The sequence below is a fragment of the Rhamphochromis longiceps genome, linkage group LG3 (genome assembly GCF_057381845.1).
Source record: "Rhamphochromis longiceps isolate RC_006_pf linkage group LG3, R_longiceps_female_GT1.1, whole genome shotgun sequence".
NCBI lineage: Eukaryota > Metazoa > Chordata > Actinopteri > Cichliformes > Cichlidae > Rhamphochromis > Rhamphochromis longiceps.
This window is the reverse complement of record NC_140559.1, coordinates 61,870-81,349: the sequence shown is the minus strand read 5'-3', so window position 1 is coordinate 81,349 and position 19,480 is coordinate 61,870. Positions and strand designations below refer to the sequence as shown.

Below are 19,480 nucleotides of genomic sequence, written 5' to 3'. Positions count from 1 at the left end.
CCATAAGAACAAATTAAGATTTATAATGATGTAAGGTATATAAATGTAAGTACAATTTGAATCAATGGGCCACTGAACTTCTCAGCTTCTAAAATGTAAAGCCTCATTTAGAAACTACACAAATATAGTGATCAGGGATCAACATGAACATATCTTCTCTGTCTATTTGACTTTAATCAACTCTGCACTGTCTCCAACTTCAGAAAGATAAAGTCCAGCATGGAGCGGCTGAGTGAATGTGGTCTGGACTCTGTGCAGGAGAGTCATGGTTTCAGAGACGCTGTAGAAAGACAGAATACCTGCTCTGTGATCCAGGTACACTCCTACTCTGAGGACCTGAGAGTGTCACAGTCTGGCGAGGGCAGACTGTATGAATTGAAAAAGGACCCAAAACGCAGACGCCAAGGAACAGGGAACAGAACTTGAAATGTTAACAAAAGGCGAGCCGTTTAATAAGGCTAGTAGAAGAGGTACAAACAAAGGGCAAGGCAAACTGAAGCAAAATTAACACAAACCTAAACTGGGGAATCTAAACAAGCAATAAGAAAAACCTAGGCAAGAAACTTGGAAGCATGGCATGGGAAACATGGCGTGGACAACAGACGACCTGACAATCACACACTGAAAACAGAGGACTTAAATACACAGGAGGTGATTAGGGGAAGTGGGAACACATGGAGGAACAGCTGAGGGTAATAAAGCAGGACGAGGCAAGGGAAGCAAAACTAGAAACACTCACATGAGACATGGACCTTCAAAGTAAAACAGGAAACACACTGACTGAATTCTAAACATGCAAACTTAACAGCAACTGGGGAGACAGAATATAGGAACCTGAAATATGGTACAAAACCATCACAGTGGACATAACATGGAACACAGGGAAGCCATATGACGAAGCCAAAGAGCAAAACCTAAGATAACCATAACTGAGATCTAGGGAAACACGAAACAGTACCACAAAGGACTCAAAACATAATCCATAATATAAAAACACGAGATCTCTCCAAAATGAAACAGGAACATGAGAGGCAGACATAACAACATAAGACAACAGACATGAAACACACGAAGGGCAAGGGAGATTTAACATAGTTGGAACACGAGGGGGAAATAATAAGAACTAGAAACACTTAGGCATGATAACAAATAAACTTAGGAAACCTGATAAGCTTAAACATACACTATGAACATCAAAAGAACTGAAACTCAAAACACTGGGTCATAAGACCCAGGACCGTGACAGAGAGGAGAGTTCGGACATCGTTGTGCCAAAATTGAAAAATGTTTTTGTAACAATTTAATACCCAAGATTTCTCATTCCATCCAAAACCACATTTATTGAGGCCCCCTGGTCTGCTGATATTCTTGTATGTGACTGCTATAAAAACCATTTCCCCTCTCCACTCCACCTCCCAGTAACAACGTCCAGTCAGGCTCTCTGTACTCAGGATCTGATGGCATGAAGTGAATCTGTCTGGATGATCAGAATAAGACTGTTGTTGTTTCATTAATGTTACTTTTCTGTTCCCGTCAGATAATAACAGATGTGTGCTTGCTGTGTTTGGATCCAGTGTGATTTCATGTGAATATTTTAAGAATCCAGCTCTGGTCTTTGGCTCTGGTGGTGACAGTAAAACATCCACTTCAGTGACTGTCAGTGAGATGTTCGTCCATTCCTCTCTCAGAGTGTCCTGTAGTTTATCTCTGGTCTCTGACACAGCTGCTGTCACATCCTCAAAGTACCTCAGAGGACGAATATTGATGCTGGATGAGTGTGTAGACTCACTGAGTGCTGACAGTGAGGGGTAGTTGTGTAGAAACTGGTTGTGATCCTCTGTGTGTGAGAGCTGCTCCAGCTCGCCGTCTGTCCTCTTCAGCTCAGCAATCTCCTGCTCCAGCTTCTCCTGAAGCTCTTTGACTCGTCTCACTTCAGTTTCCTACTGGGATCTGACCTGCTGCTTCACATCAGAGCTTCTTTTCTGGATGAGACGGATCAGCTCAGTGAACATCTTCTCACTGTCCTCCACTGCTTTATCAGCAGAGCCAATGATGGCCTCCACCTCCTGTTGAAGCAGCTTCACATCTTTCTCTCGCTCCTGGATTCTCTGCTGGATGTTTAGTCGTCTCACCTCGAGCTCCTTCTGCTTCTCAGTCCTTTCTGCTGCAGCTGGGACTGTTTCATGGCCTTTATGTGCATCCATTGTGCAGAGATAACAGATACTCTGCTGATCAGTACGACAGAAAATCTTCATCACCTCATCATCACAAGAGCAGATGTTCTCCTGGAGCTTCTTGGAGGGGGCCACCAGCTTGTGTTTTTTAAAGGCAGGAGACTCAAAATGAAGCAGAATATGTTTCTCACAGTAGGAGATCAGACACACCAGACAGGACTTGATGGCTTTCAGCTTCCTCCCAGTGCAGACATCACAGGCCACATCTTCAGGTCCAGCATAGCATTGCTCACCTGCAGCAGCTTGGAGTCCAGTATGCTTCAGCTGCTCCACTAAAGTTGCAAACATGACGTTTTTCTCCAGGACAGGCCTCGGTTTGAAAGTCGTCCTGCACTGAGGGCAGCTGTGGATTCCCTTCCTGTCCTCTTCATCCCAGAAACTTTTAATACAGTTCATGCAGTAGCTGTGTCCACAGGCTGTAGTCACTGGATCCTTCAGTAGATCCCAATCTTGTTTTGCATTTATAATAGCTGCTGTACAAGAAATAACCATGTTCTTTACATAAAAATAATTATTTTTTCATCTTTTTCCATCTGATGTGACGAACACTTTGTCCCCTTTACTGCCTATTAGGAAAATATATTTTCTAGTGCTTATTTGCTGTGTATTTTGTTTTATGCATTTAATAACAGGCCAGTATATTAGATGCCACCTTTTAGTTATAAACTGTGTCATAGGTCATTAGATTGCTTAGCAAGTCTGAAACTGTGCAGAACAGGAAGCTTTGTGCAGAGTTGTAGAGGACATCGTCTATTTTTATGCTGGAAAATCTAGAGAAATTCGGGAGAATGGTGGCTCCAGGAGATTTTCGGGAGGGGCACTGAAATTTGGGACTCTCCCGGAAAAATCGGGAGGGTTGGCATGTATGCATATTTGGTGGTGTTTGTAATGTGACAGAAGAGACAGAAGCTGGGGGATGTTTGGTCATTTGTTCTTACACAGGCTGTTGGGCAATTATATAATATGTTCAACCAAGTTTCCAAACCAAATTTGTGTAAAGTTGCAAATAAAAATAAAAACTCTATAAAATGCCTTTTTCTGCATCTAGAGACAATATTATGGTTTCAACGCTTTTACTACATGAATAGTCGCATCCTTGTTTCGACACACCTGAATCAAATGAATGGCTTGTAAGCAGGAAATTGCCACACTTGATAGCCTGCTGACGAGGTAATTCAACCATTTGATTCAGCTGTGTTGGAGTAGGGCTGAGTCTAAAAGCTGCAGGACAGTAGCTCTCGGGGACTGAACTTTTTTTTAAATTATTTGAACATATGTGTATTGTTTGTGTATTTATACACAAACAATACACATATGCTTTCATGCTTTCAATTGTGTAATTTAAGTGATCTAGGTAGCTCTGTTGTGGAAATTCAGTTTAACGCTAGCAACGTAGCTGTTTAGTTTCAGTTTCAACAATTTACTGGACAAAGTTACATGCAAGTTACATGCAAGACAGAGACATTCCTGCCTCTGTCAAACAAAAGTGGAAAATATATTTGTTTTACATTTAATCATAATAAAGAAATAAACTGTTGGTAGATCAACGTTTTACAACAAATCATCCATCAGTAAAAATGTTACTCAATTCCAATACAACAAATTCAACTATCATATAAAAAAAATCCAACCCTGCAGTTGGACGCAAACTTTCTAATCTGACATCACAAAGTTATTCTGAAGCTGTAAATCTAATTTAAAAACTCCCCAAAACTACTATGAGAAAACCCTTAAAAGGTTCAATGAAAAAGGAAAAATTCTTTACATATAAAATCAACAATCTTCACATTTCAGAAACTGGAACCAGCTTTAAATGTTACTAAAATAATGATAAAACAATCAATTCTCTAATCATTGACTGACTGATGAATCAACTGATGCAGCTTCAATATATTGTTGCATTTGACAACCCACTACAGCAACTACAGAATAAAACCACTAACCAGATTGATTAAAGATTTCAAACATGCTGAATATGAAGAGTAGTATAATTTAACTCACATTATCAGCCATAAGAACAAATTAAGATTTATAATGATGTAAGGTATATAAATGTAAGTACAATTTGAATCAATGGGCCACTGAACTTCTCAGCTTCTAAAATGTAAAGCCTCATTTAGAAACTACACAAATATAGTGATCAGGGATCAACATGAACATATCTTCTCTGTCTATTTGACTTTAATCAACTCTGCACTGTCTCCAACTTCAGAAAGATAAAGTCCAGCATGGAGCGGCTGAGTGAATGTGGTCTGGACTCTGTGCAGGAGAGTCATGGTTTCAGAGACGCTGTAGAAAGACAGAATACCTGCTCTGTGATCCAGGTACACTCCTACTCTGAGGACCTGAGAGGAGAGTTCGGACATCGTTGTGCCAAAATTGAAAAATGTTTTTGTAACAATTTAATACCCAAGATTTCTCATTCCATCCAAAACCACATTTATTGAGGCTCCCTGCTCTGCTGATATTCTTGTATGTGACTGCTATAAAAACCATTTCCCCTCTCCACTCCACCTCCCAGTAACAACGTCCAGTCAGGCTCTCTGTACTCAGGATCTGATGGCATGAAGTGAATCTGTCTGGATGATCAGAATAAGACTGTTGTTGTTTCATTAATGTTACTTTTCTGTTCCCGTCAGATAATAACAGATGTGTGCTTGCTGTGTTTGGATCCAGTGTGATTTCATGTGAATATTTTAAGAATCCAGCTCTGGTCTTTGGCTCTGGTGGTGACAGTAAAACATCCACTTCAGTGACTGTCAGTGAGATGTTCGTCCATTCCTCTCTCAGAGTGTCCTGTAGTTTATCTCTGGTCTCTGACACAGCTGCTGTCACATCCTCAAAGTACCTCAGAGGACGAATATTGATGCTGGATGAGTGTGTAGACTCACTGAGTGCTGACAGTGAGGGGTAGTTGTGTAGAAACTGGTTGTGATCCTCTGTGTGTGAGAGCTGCTCCAGCTCGCCGTCTGTCCTCTTCAGCTCAGCAATCTCCTGCTCCAGCTTCTCCTGAAGCTCTTTGACTCGTCTCACTTCAGTTTCCTACTGGGATCTGACCTGCTGCTTCACATCAGAGCTTCTTTTCTGGATGAGACGGATCAGCTCAGTGAACATCTTCTCACTGTCCTCCACTGCTTTATCAGCAGAGCCAATGATGGCCTCCACCTCCTGTTGAAGCAGCTTCACATCTTTCTCTCGCTCCTGGATTCTCTGCTGGATGTTTAGTCGTCTCACCTCGAGCTCCTTCTGCTTCTCAGTCCTTTCTGCTGCAGCTGGGACTGTTTCATGGCCTTTATGTGCATCCATTGTGCAGAGATAACAGATACTCTGCTGATCAGTACGACAGAAAATCTTCATCACCTCATCATCACAAGAGCAGATGTTCTCCTGGAGCTTCTTGGAGGGGGCCACCAGCTTGTGTTTTTTAAAGGCAGGAGACTCAAAATGAAGCAGAATATGTTTCTCACAGTAGGAGATCAGACACACCAGACAGGACTTGATGGCTTTCAGCTTCCTCCCAGTGCAGACATCACAGGCCACATCTTCAGGTCCAGCATAGCATTGCTCACCTGCAGCAGCTTGGAGTCCAGTATGCTTCAGCTGCTCCACTAAAGTTGCAAACATGACGTTTTTCTCCAGGACAGGCCTCGGTTTGAAAGTCGTCCTGCACTGAGGGCAGCTGTGGATTCCCTTCCTGTCCTCTTCATCCCAGAAACTTTTAATACAGTTCATGCAGTAGCTGTGTCCACAGGCTGTAGTCACTGGATCCTTCAGTAGATCCCAATCTTGTTTTGCATTTATAATAGCTGCTGTACAAGAAATAACCATGTTCTTTACATAAAAATAATTATTTTTTCATCTTTTTCCATCTGATGTGACGAACACTTTGTCCCCTTTACTGCCTATTAGGAAAATATATTTTCTAGTGCTTATTTGCTGTGTATTTTGTTTTATGCATTTAATAACAGGCCAGTATATTAGATGCCACCTTTTAGTTATAAACTGTGTCATAGGTCATTAGATTGCTTAGCAAGTCTGAAACTGTGCAGAACAGGAAGCTTTGTGCAGAGTTGCAGAGGACATCGTCTATTTTTATGCTGGAAAATCTAGAGAAATTCGGGAGAATGGTGGCTCCAGGAGATTTTCGGGAGGGGCACTGAAATTTGGGACTCTCCCGGAAAAATCGGGAGGGTTGGCATGTATGCATATTTGGTGGTGTTTGTAATGTGACAGAAGAGACAGAAGCTGGGGGATGTTTGGTCATTTGTTCTTACACAGGCTGTTGGGCAGTTATATAATATGTTCAACCAAGTTTCCAAACCAAATTTGTGTAAAGTTGCAAATAAAAATAAAAACTCTATAAAATGCCTTTTTCTGCATCTAGAGACAATATTGTGGTTTCAACGCTTTTACTACATGAATAGTCGCATCCTTGTTTCGACACACCTGAATCAAATGAATGGCTTGTAAGCAGGAAATTGCCACACTTGATAGCCTGCTGACGAGGTAATTCAACCATTTGATTCAGCTGTGTTGGAGTAGGGCTGAGTCTAAAAGCTGCAGGACAGTAGCTCTCGGGGACTGAACTTTTTTTTTTAAATTATTTGAACATATGTGTATTGTTTGTGTATTTATACACAAACAATACACATGCTTTCATGCTTTCAATTGTGTAATTTAAGTGATCTAGGTAGCTCTGTTGTGGAAATTCAGTTTAACGCTAGCAACGTAGCTGTTTAGTACAGGTGTTGGAAATGCGTCTGTGTATATACACCTTAGCTTAGGGCTGCTCTTTGCCATTTTAATACTCCATTGTAAAAGAAAAATGCTTTTTGTTTCAGAGAAAACATTTTCACGTTCATGTGGCAAAGATATTGAGTTTTTGGTGTTTGTCGAGAACAGTAAGTATTTCACAAATAAGACATAAAAAAAAAGGTTGTCTCAACCAGTTTTCAAAGCTGCCATTTGGATGTTTACAGTTTATTTACAGTTGAAAGCAATCCTTATTTACTATATTATTTTTTATGTTATATAAATTGCATAGGCGTTATTTTGCAATCATTTAAACCAGTAACGTGTATATATCTGTGAAGATTCCTAGTCGTCTAGGTTAGAGTTATAGTTGTATACCTTAATTGTCTTGAATTTACTGAGGCCCAAAGAAGCAGCATATTAATTTAGTTTAATAATGAGACAATACATTGGCTTTAAAATGCCATTGTTATTTAAAACTGTACATTTCTTGTCTGAAGATCTAGTTTACCATTTCCCATCTTATTTCTTTTTTGTTTATCAGGACCAATTCAAGAAAACATTTCCATCGAAGACCTCATTCAGAAATATTTCAGAGACGGTTACTCCTATAATGAAACTTTGGACATTTTGGCCTCAAAACATAAACAGAAGATCAGTCTGACCACACTGAAATGTAGATTAAAAAGTTTATCACTGTCCCGAAAAAAAAACATTACTCACCTCGGTGCAATATTAGAAGAGCTGAAGGGACCTGGTCAACATTATGGATACCGTTTAGTATGGCAGACACTGCGTCAGAAACACCATCTTTCTGTGAAAAGGCATGATGTCATGGTAATGATGGCAGAGCTCGACCCATCTGGAGTCCAAAACGCTCAAGGAAAAAGTTTGTATGAAGAGTTTACGATTCACCTGGACATATGACAAATTAAAGCCATATGGTTTGGCTATCAGTGGTTGTATTGATAGCTATTCACGGAAGGTATTGTGGTGGTTTGCAAAGCAACTAACAGCAACCCAGAAGTCACTCAACACTACGTTCAGTGTGCTTGGAGTCATACCAGTGTGACTTCGCACAGACTACAGCACTGAAAATGGGACAATGGCAGCAATGCATTGTGCCTTACGATCATCTCATCAGGATTTTTTTGCAGGAGCTGCCAGTCATATGTATGGATCTTCAACAACAAACCAAAGAAATGAAAGCTGGTGTTCGTACTTCAGAAAACAGCAGTAGGTTTTAAATTGTTGCCAGGAACCACTATATTAACCAGATAAAAGTGTGGCTGTAATATATAATCAGTGATTCAGAAGCCTTGCTGTGTATCACACCGCCTTTCCTTTATAGCTTCAATGTGTAGCCATTATGTTACATAGAAGCATTAGATAGAAAATATAAACTGAAATAGTCAATAAAGAAAGTAAGATGAATAGAAATCTCATGGAAAAAAGAAACACTTGGAGAAAGTGCATGTTAGATGGTCATTTGTGGTATAAGAAAATATAACCTAACTAAAGTATCCAAAATGCACGCACTTTACATCAACTCAAGAAACAATTTCATAAACGTAAGAAATAGTAAGGCTTTGAAGCCTGGTGCTTTGTGAACTGACACTATGTTTTTATGTCTCTTTTATAACCCAGTTCTGGATGGACCTTTTGAGTGACATTAGGGAAATGCACCTCTTTAATGGTAGTCATGAACACACGTGCTTGCTGCGCTTCATTTTCATGGCTTTGCTTCAAAGGGATCTGAATGAATGCAAAAGGAAGTGGAACACGAACCTGATTCCCCCAGTTAGGTTGTCCATCTGGTAAACCGGATGTGATGTATTACCTGCCTCATGTTTGTATCACTCTTGTCAATTAAAAATGTGAAAAATCAAAATTCTGTAATTTAAGTAGTTATCACAAAAATGACAGTTTATACCACCTTTTAATCTATGCACTTGATCTTGGTCTGCTCATACTGTATGGTCAAAGCAGACACCACAGTGTTTGCACCACCAAAAATTTGGACTAAATAGCTCTACTTTTTTCACATGTTGATTCCAGTGCTACAATTTATAAAAAGCTGTTTGATATTATCTCCTTAAATGCATGACAAAAATGGGCCAATGTTTTCAGCAACTCAATTGTTCAAGATGGCACCACGAGAGGCAGCTAGTTACAGGAACTCTGACCACTTTCTATTCTATTAAATTCTATTCAATGGTTTTAAGAAAACCACTTTACTTTAACCACTTTACCTGGTCACTTTAAGCATAGCTTTTGTTCCCCTACAGAGACAAGGATGTTGTAGCATTTTCCTAGTATTTTCATAGTAAAATTTTTTCTTGTACTTTTAGGTTTGATGGACGCGACTGTGGCCTTGCAGTTGAACATCAAGAGCTGAGTCAGTTCAGGATGAGTTCAACTCCAGATTTCTGTGGACACCCTCAAGTACAGGAATATTTTGAAGGACTAAAGAGTGGCTTCAGTTCATCACAGACATTGGAATCAGAGCCAAGGTGCTTTAGAGCTCTTCCATCAAACGCTGAAGTCCTTGTTACATGCCTATTGCACAGAAATGAGGAGTGACTGGGAGAAAGGTTTACCGTGGCTTCTGTTGGTGGCACGAGAAGTGTGCCAGGAGAGTACTTGGTTTAGCCCAAAAGACTTGGTCTTTGGCCACAAAGTTCGGGGACCCTTGAAAGTGCTGTGTGATAAGTGGTTATCAGGTGAACCACCAGTGAACTTGATAGATTACCTTTTCGGCACAGGCTGTATGTGGCAGGTCAGTTGGCACAACGGAACCTTGAAAAGGCTCAGCTCCGGATGAAATATTTTCGTGACCGGCAGTCTGAAAAGCAGCAGTTTAGTGAAGGTGACCAGGTTTTGGCTTTGCTGCCAATTGCAGGGTCACCATTCCAGGCAAGATTTGCTGGACCTTATACTGTGGTGCAGAAACTGTCAGAACAGAATTACCTGATTGCGACCCCAGATCGCAGGAAAAGAAATCAACTTTGCCATGTTAATTTGTTAAAACCATATCATGTTTGTCCTTTATCTGTTAGTTTATCAGGCTCTCTCATTTCTCCTTCCACATCAAGTCCAGCGTTGACTACTTGTGCAGTGACGTTGACTGCTTGTGGGGGGGAGGATGTGGCAGCACCTGATGATCCTTTATTGCTTGGTCATCTGAAGAATTCAGAAACTCTTCAGAACTTGGATGTGCTGTTGGGCCATTTGCCTGATGACAAACGTGCAGAACTGTCTGCATTAATTAAAAGGTATCCAACTTTGTTTAGAGACACACCTTCTAAAACAACTTTGATAGAGCACGATATTGATGTGGGTGATGCCAAACCAATCTGGCAGAGGTTCTACAGAGTCTCTGAGGAAAATAAATGAGCAGGAAGTTCAGTACATGTTGGAAAACAACATTGCAGTGCCGTCGTCATCAAGCTGGGCTTCCCCATGTTTGTTGGTTGAAAAAGCTGATAAATCACCACGTTGTTGCACAGACTTTCGTAAAGTAAATGCAGTGACCAAACCCGATTCTTATCCTTTGCCTCATATTGACGACATCCGGCTCTTTCGGTTCGGCTCACTAAAAAGAGCCGGCTCTTTCGGCTCCGAACCGGCTCTTCAGGTTGTTTTGTTGCTTTAATTAATTTATTATTAACAATACTATAAAATTGTGCACAAAAGGAATTACTAACGTAAAAAAATGTGGTTTTATTTATATATGTTTATATATAAATATAAAACACATTTCTAGCATGAACTGAACTTCCAAAGCAGAGCTACTAGATCACTTAAATTACACAATTGAAAGCATGTGTGTATTGTTTGTGTATTTATACACAGGCACTCATATATATTCAAATTTTAAAAAAAGTTCATTTACCTGTTACTACAACACACCAAATCCGGTCGTTGGTACTTGCTGGCTTGTGTAGCCACAAGATAACAAAAGCTCCACACTGCGCCCAGCATCCTGGAGCACTTCTGTTGTCTTTTGTACGTGTTTTGAGTTTTTATGTGCTTCTGAGTTTTTATGTGCTTCTGAGTTTTTACGTGTTTTGGAGTTTGTACGTGCTTCAGGGTTTGTATGTGCTTCAGAGTTTGTACGTGTCTTGGAGTTTTTACGTGCTTTGTCTGTAGGGGCCACCGTAAATATACTTTTATTTATTCACTCCACAAAAAATGTAATAAATAAATCATATAATACAAAAATCAACTATTCACATTTCAACTTTTAACTATTTAAATTTTCCGCTTTTTCCTTTTACAAATTTAAAGTGAAACAACACAAAACACTGCAAACCACAACACAATTAAATATAAATTATAATATGAAAACTAAAAGAACATGCATATTCTCTGTCATATGGACCTGCATGAATAAACTTTCTGAATCCTTTATCATCTGCAACCGAAAATAGTTGTGGATGATTACTATACCTTTCTAATGTGACGTTGTTGTCCCTGGCTCTTTCTCTCTCTCTCCCTCTGGCTCTGTTCCTGTGCTACTGAGTGTAACTACCGCCCCTCCCCCCTCTGCCCAGCATAAAGCACAAGACTCGCGTGCAGAGTGAAGCGGAAAAAAAGTGCGAGAGAGAGGTTGAGAGAAAGAAAAGAGAAAAAAACAAAACAAAAAAAAACCACGTGACGGCTCGCGATAAGGAGCCGGCTCGCGTCGTTCACTTCAAAGAGTCGGATCTAAGAGCCATTTCGTTCGCGAACGACCCATCACTAATTCGCACTCTGTTTGAACGACTAGTTTGGGGAACTCTGACTATCAACTTGGCGAAATGTGAATTTGCAAAAGCAACTGTGACCTATCTTGGTAAGGTTGTGGGCCAAGGTTATGTGAGGCCGGTTGATGCAAAGGTGTTGGCCATCAAGGAGTTCCCTGTTCCAGTAACCAAAAAAGAACTCGTGAGATTTTTGGTCTGGTCGGTTATTATCGCTGTTTTTGTCAAAACTTCTCAACAGTGGTTGCTCCTCTGACTGATTTGTTCAAGGCCAAAGTAAAGTTTATTTGGTCTGCAGCATGCCAGCAAGCTTTTCAGGATGTAAAGGTTTTACTGTGCTCTGAACCAGTGCTCTTAGCACCTCGTCTGGATCAGCCCTTCAAGCTGTATGTGGACGCAAGCCACATTGGTGTAGGTGCTGTTCTAGTCCAAGTGTGACAGCCAGTGGGCTGGCCTTGTTTTGTTTTTTCTGTTACCTGTTTCTTGCAGGTAGGTGGAGCTGACCCAATTATAGATGCAGCACACCTGAAAAGGCAGTCCCAGTATATAAAGACATCATGACTAAACCATGGCGGGCTGTCTCTCTCCGCCTGGCATCCATCATGTTTATTTGAGGCTTCAGTTATGGCTTTTATATCATTTCAATTGTGTTTAAGTTTCTTCCCCTTATTTTCATTAAATATATCTTACAGCCTTCAAAAGCCTGTGTGTGGTCTCGCACTTGCTTGTCATTTCCTTTGAGCCAGGTTGTGACAGGGTTGAGACTAAAAACACTTGCTGTGTTGTAATGCCAAGTTTCCCATACATCCCAGAACTGTGGAGTCCACTTTGTTGTTATCAGAAGGCAACACCTGCACTTTGGTTAAGGCTGTTTTTTGCTTCAAGTAGAACACATTTATAGTCAAAAAGAAATACCCTTTGTGTTTTTCCAAATAAGAATATCAGTTGTGACTGTGAGATCAAAAAAATTATTTCTGCTAACAGATATTGTGAAGACTCTCTTAACCTCCACCTTAAATGCTAGACACGTGGTTGTATTATTAGCTTTATTAATACAGGTTTATATAAAAAAGGAGTAAAAACATTGTAACCAGGTCAGATTTATTGCTAACCTTAACAAAGAGGTGAAATACACTTTGCACTGACATACAAACTGTGTAAAATGTACAATAGCTATGAATATATCTACTATAAATGCTGAATAGTAGTAAAGGGAATTCTTTCTCAAGCTAAGGATAGTAAAAGTAATAATTTAAAATCCCTGACATTTACTTTAGCATAGTAACTAAAACAAAGGCCTTGACCCAACAGACATTAGCCAATTTCTTTAAACCAACCCTTTTTTTATAAGAATAAAGACACCGTTGAAATGACAACTATATTACAGTGTGAGGATCACACTGTAATATAGTTACAAGTGTAATATATAATAAATGTGCTTTGGAGTCTAGGGGCCACTGTATATATTTATATATAAACATATATAAATAAAACCACATTTCTTTTACATTAGTAATTATTTTTGTGCATAATTTTATATTGTTGTTAATAATAATTAAAGCAACAAAGCAACCTGAAGAGCCGGGGAGTTTCGGCTCTTTTTAGAGAACCGGCTCTTTCGGCTCGGATCACTAAAAAGAGCCAAAAATCCCATCACTATTGTTCAGATGGGTGTACATTTGCATGGGATTCATGAAAACTAGGTCATTTTTAGAAACTCCCACCATGCTGTCAGAGAGGAGCCAATGTTGATACTTTTAAAGCATTCATGTCATTTAATGTTTGACCTGATAAATGGTAGGTCTGCAATCTATATTACTGCATAGTGCTTGTTCTACATCTAGCCAGGGCTCATCTTTGAGGGTATTTTTAAACTATGCTAAAATGATTGTAGCCTGTTGGCTAGGAAGTAGTGTTGAAAGTTAGGCAGATCTAGTCCTCCTTTGTTCTTGGTCCTTTAAAGCATTTTTAGACTGATACACGTTGGTGTATCTTTCTAAAGGAATTTATAAATGGTCGTCGGAACAGATCTAAATGTGTCTACTGATTGTTTATTCAGAATCACTAAGAATAAATAATTGAGTCTTGGCAAGACCATAGTTTTTACTGACACAACCTTTCCCATGAGTGATATGGGTAGAGATTTCCACCTAGACAGATCATCTTCTACTTTCTTTATTAAGTGGGATGTGGTTTCATTAATAACATTAATACCTAAATATTTAATATTTCCAAATTGCAGTGGGGTAGAAGAATTTTGGAAGGAGCAATTAATGGGAAAAACTGTTTATCAAATAATATGAAACACTTGAGAATAAGTTTATTAATGTAATTACCTCAGAGAGTGGTTTGTGAGTGTTGGAGAAAAAGTAACACATCCGCATAAAGACTGATCTTATGTTTTACATTTTTTGCACTTAATTACTGTAGCCTGTCTGATTGCTGCTGTTAGTGATTAAATAAAAATTGCAAACAGTGAAGGGGAGACAGAAGCTGGGGGATGTTTGGGCATTTGTGCTGTCACAGGCTGTTGGGCAATTATGTAATATTTTCAACCAGTTTATGAAAGTCTCCAAAACCAAAATTGTGTAAATTTGCAAATATAAATAAAAAATATAAATGTATTTTCTGCATCTAGAGACAATATCGTGGTTTCAATGTTTTTACTACATGTAGTCTATAAAATTAAGTATTCTGCGTGTATTTGTTGATGAGTGCCTACCTTTAATGAAACCGGTTTGGTCCGGTAGTTCTTTAAGGGGGGTTTTGTTCCAACACAGCTGAATCAAATGAATGGCTTGTTATCAGGCCATTGCCAAACTTGATAGCCTGCTGAAGAGGTAATCCAACCATTTGATTCAGCTGTGTTGGAGTAGAGATGCATCTAAAAGCTGCAGGACAGTAGCTCTCGAGAACTGGAGTTGGACACCCCTTACTTAAAAAAACTAACAGTCCAATTGTGATGAATCTAGGACTGCGTCCACACGTACACGGGTATTTTTTAAAAATAGAGATTTTATGTGTACATTTTTTTTAAGTATCCCGTCCACAGGTGCAGTTTTGAAAAATATCTGTCCAATTTAAATGCCAAGAACACAGTCAAATGTTGTCAAGTACATGCCAGATCTTAGCCCTGTGGAAATGTTGTCCAATGAGAAGTCTAGAAGCCTGGGAGGGAAACAGTAAAGAGGGTTTTACACAGTACTTCTGAAAAGTTTTTCTGGAAAAGCATTTAATTCTGTGTTACTTTTCCTTCATGCCTTCATCACTTCAAATGTTAATAACGAAAGACAGTATTTTGGCTGGTGTAGACTCACAACTTAGGAATGAACAAAATCCATACAGCAGGCCTAAATTTAACTTTAAAAAAAATCAAGTTTGTTAAAAACTGACGACGACATCAGTGTGAATGTAGAAGTTCGCTCTGACGCCTCTGTCTTTCTAAATGGAGGTACAGTAACTTTGTGTGCATATATAAGCGTTTAAAAACTGCAGATAGTCAGATTAAATCTCTGTTTTCCTCGTCCACATGTAAAAACTAAGTTTTCGAAACTCTCCACCCCAGCAGGAGTTAATAAACATCTCGGTTTTCAGTGATTGAAAATGCAGTTTACGTTTGGACGAAAGATGCATAGAAAAATCTGTTTTCAAAAAACCCGTGTACGTGTGAACATATTCTAGGAGACTGGTGGAGCTTTGATGAAGGATACTCCCTTTTAGGTTTTACTTTCTTTCTCTCTGCCAGCAGTGGCTGAACACGAGAAAAGAAACAGTTTACAGTCCGTCAGTTAAATTCAATTTTATTTATAGAGGACCAAATCACAACAGCAGTCACCTCCAGGCAATTTTGTATTTAAGGATAAAGACCCTACAATAGTACAGAGAAGACCCCAAAACAGATGATACACTGTGACCAAGCGTTGGGTGACAGTGGGTAGGGAAAACCTTCCTTCATGAGAAATGAAACCTCCAACAAAACCAGAGAGGCGCAATCATCTGCTGCGACTGGTTGGGGTGAGGGGAAATTCAGGAAATATTCATGGAAAATGGAGCAAAGCACAGACAATGGTAGATTCAAAGGATCTCGGCTGATTTAAAGCTGAAAAACATTCGGCTTTTGAAGCCTACCATACAGCAGCATTATAAGAGAGACACAAAGCTGCCACCAAGTGGTCAAACTGGAACACCGCCATCCATAAGTAGGTAAAGGTTTATTCTTGGACATGAATTGAGCTATGGTTTGGGGAAGGCCTTGAAAGGGATTGGCGTCGGTTCCCGGGCCTGGCAGATCCCCATGTACCTAATAGAAGTGAAGAAGTTACAGAATTGAAAAAGGGAGGAAGGGAGGGTGAGGCGCGTAAATGAGAATCAACAGCTTGCAGAACTGGGGGAACCGGAAGGAGCGTGTTGGAGACGTGGTCCTGCTCTTGAAATTCCGCTACTTAATATCCAATAATTATTTTCCCACACACTTTCTGAACATATTTAAAAAAGAAAACCTTCGACTCATTTTAAACATTTTGACTACAGAGCATTGTTAAAGACTAAGCAGCACCTTGAAACAAAATACACACGAACACACTGAAGCTCACAGAGCCACTGATAAACACAATAAAACAGGAGGTTTGACAGAGATGAAACACATTTTACATGATTGAAGTCTACAGCTCATTCTCTACTGCGTGCCCAGATTGGTATAAATCTTGACCTTGTTCTTTATCAAAAAACAACAACAGCAGCAGCAATAAGTAGCACACCTAAAAGTGGCAGGCCAACTTTCAGTCCAACAGATCCATCCTCCTTCCCTCCATCCTCTGTGTCTCCTCCTGGCTGACCTGCAGGTGAGAAACAGGTGTGAGGTGTCAGCTGTCAGGTAGGTGATGAGTGAAGAACAGAACAGAATCCATTTCCTCTTCAAACTGCTGTCAGACATTATCTACTGCACTCTGATCACATCACTCAGACCAGATGCTTTCTTTAGAAACAAACATCAACAACCAGGAAGCAGCTTCACCTCTAATCACACACTCAACTCTACTCACTCACCTGGAGGAACAACTCTCAGGGTGATGTTGCAGATGGGTTTGGTCTTCAGACGAACTTTTGTTGCACTCATGAAGACATGACACTCGTATATTCCAGTGTCATTAATCGTCACATTCTTTAGAATCAAAGACACGTCTCTGTCCTTCATCTGTCTGTCTCGCAGATCCACACGGTTCTTAAAGGATGGATGCTGGTTTTCCAGATCAAGCTTCTCATTCCGATACACAAAAACATATTCTGGTACCAGGTCAGCTCTGCTCCACTCTACAACAATGATGGGGTCCGTTTTATTTGGTACCTGACATGTGAGATTGACATTCTGCTTAGAATCAGCTGTGATGGTTTCCTGGTCTGAAGGAGGAAACAATACAGAGCAGAGAGGTTACAGGTGAAAATACAACTGTTCACTTCACAGTGAGGACCAAACAGAGATTCCTGAGCTGTATTTCATGTATTTTTAATCATATTTTACATTTAAATCTTAGGTTTTATTCCCTTCTCAAATCAGTTTTTATATACTTTCCTTATTAATCTCACTGCCTTTACGAAAAAGTACTTTGGGTCAATCCCTGTCGTTTTGTATTCATCTGTTTGTTAATGCAAATGACTAATTAGCCAATAAAATGGAAGCAACCAAATGCATTTAGGCATTTAGACATGATCAAGACAACCTGCTGAAGTTCAAACTGAACATCAGAATGATGAAGAATGGTTATATAAGTGACTTTGAATGTAGGATGGTTGTTGGTGCCACATGGGCTGGGCTGAATACTGCAGACAGGTCTGATCTGCTCACAGTCATCGCTACAGAGAATAGTCTGAACAAGAGGAAATATCCATTAAGCAGCAGTTCTCTGGATGAAGTGGCCCCAAGCCTCTTCTTCAACGCCTTTGACATTGTTGTAAGTAAAGAAAATGTGTACAAAAACAAAAATGATTGTAATTTCTTTGAGTTTATTGCAGTTTTTAGCAGTTTATGTTGTTGCTGTCGACGTAATACATACAAATTAATAAAATGTGTAACAACATGTAAAAATGTAAAGATAAGCTGTCGTGGACTTTTTTCTATATTAGGGTTCGCTTCAGTCGCAATAAATATCAGGACTGCCAAATGTGTTACTTAGCTACAAGATATAGTCTACTCCATTTCCACACAGCTTCTTACTTCCTCCAATCAATCAATTGTTCTTAGTGTTATTAGTGAGCTGCTGTTATTTTGTACTTACGGGAAAACATGCAGAAAAAAAGCAGCAGAATGCAGCAGAGCGACTCAGTCACTGCACTCATTTTCTCTTCATCCACTTCAAAGTTCAGCTGTTAAAAATCCAAGAATGCTGATATTGTCAGGAAGACAATCTAACACTGTAAATGTCAGGTAACTGATATAAACAGTCTTGCTTTGACTTGAGGTTGAGGGTGTGTGTGCGGTGTAAAGAAACCAGATAGTGGGAAGAGTGAAGCTGAGAGGCGGGAGACACATGTCTGAGCATGAAAGAGAAATAACAGCAAAATAATGAAGTAATTAAAATTTGAGTAAGTGAGCTTGACAGAGCCTCAATTCTCAGCTCAAATGTTTTACATATATCCTCCACAAGTTTTCTTTAACCCTTTAAGACCTACCATAGAACCAAGGCCGCCAGAGCTTACTTTATATTTTTACAGGCTGTAGTGCCATTTAGGGAGCATTTAAAGTTGCTATACATCAATACAACTGTTATAGCCCACATTTTAATAATATGTATGCATTAAGTCCATAGTAACTACATAAATTGCAAAAAAGTGCAATAAACTACAAAAAAATTTAAAATCGTTTTTGTTTTGTTTTTTACATATATTTCTACTTGGAGAAATTTAAGAGGTTTATCCCTCAAAACTTTAAATACAAAAAAGTTGCAAAAAAAGTAGTTTACAACCACAGGAAATTTATTTTGAGTGTCTTCATAGTTTTATTTTTGAGATACACCAATTTTTATATAATGCAGAAAAAACGAAAAACAATCTTATGATGCAAATTTGCAAAGAAAACAGCATGTGCATCAAAATAAACTATTTAAAGCAGTGCAATTTGAGTTCTTAGCATCACAGAAACTATTCAGAAAAGCATAAAGTCAAACATGACTTATAAAAACACCAGTATAGGCTTTTAAGGCCTACAAGTAAAACACTACATTTTCGGCGAAAATGACGTCACTTCTGGTTTCAGGCAGGTAATGGCGGACATGCGATCGTTCGCGCTTGTCGCTACCCGATCCGTACCGGAAACCCGATCGGTACCCCGCATGCGCAAATCTTACATCACTTCCTCTCTTTGCCAGCATTGCGACATTCAATATATTTGAATGATACGGTTAGCGCCCAGTTAGCTCCTGGCATTTCTCAGCAGCTCTGCCTCCTTTTCGACTACCGGGACATTTAAACAATGGATAATCCGTATACAAACAAATTCATGCTTTTCTTCTCAACAGAGAGCGTTCCCCGATTGAACAACAGCGCCGTAAAATAAGAAGAATGGCGCCTAATTACAGAGTTAATAATACAGACTTTGTAATATGTCACGTGAAGATTCCTCAACCAGATGAAGTGTTTACTGACAATTGACAGTGATAGCAGACATCATCATCAGTATTCCAACAATCCTCTCCACACAGACAAGCATAAACACACTCGACTATCACTAATGCATCCCTTCCGAGCCCTGGGGAC

At 39.5% G+C, this 19,480-nt stretch overlaps 2 protein-coding genes across 2 annotated transcripts in view; one reads left to right on the top strand and one right to left on the bottom strand.

The window, feature by feature from the left end:
* LOC146672390 (Fc receptor-like protein 5) overlaps positions 1-19,480 on the top strand; it is a 155,543-nt gene that overhangs the window by 112,488 nt on the left and 23,575 nt on the right. The window lies entirely within an intron of this gene.
* On the bottom strand, positions 16,451-18,064 carry LOC146672392 (butyrophilin subfamily 2 member A2-like). Its single transcript, XM_085387037.1, has 3 exons — positions 18,004-18,064; positions 16,778-17,128; positions 16,451-16,566 (listed from the first exon to the last, which is right to left on the bottom strand). Exons 1-3 carry the CDS (start codon positions 18,062-18,064, stop codon positions 16,451-16,453), a joined length of 528 nt encoding a protein of 175 aa, XP_085243163.1.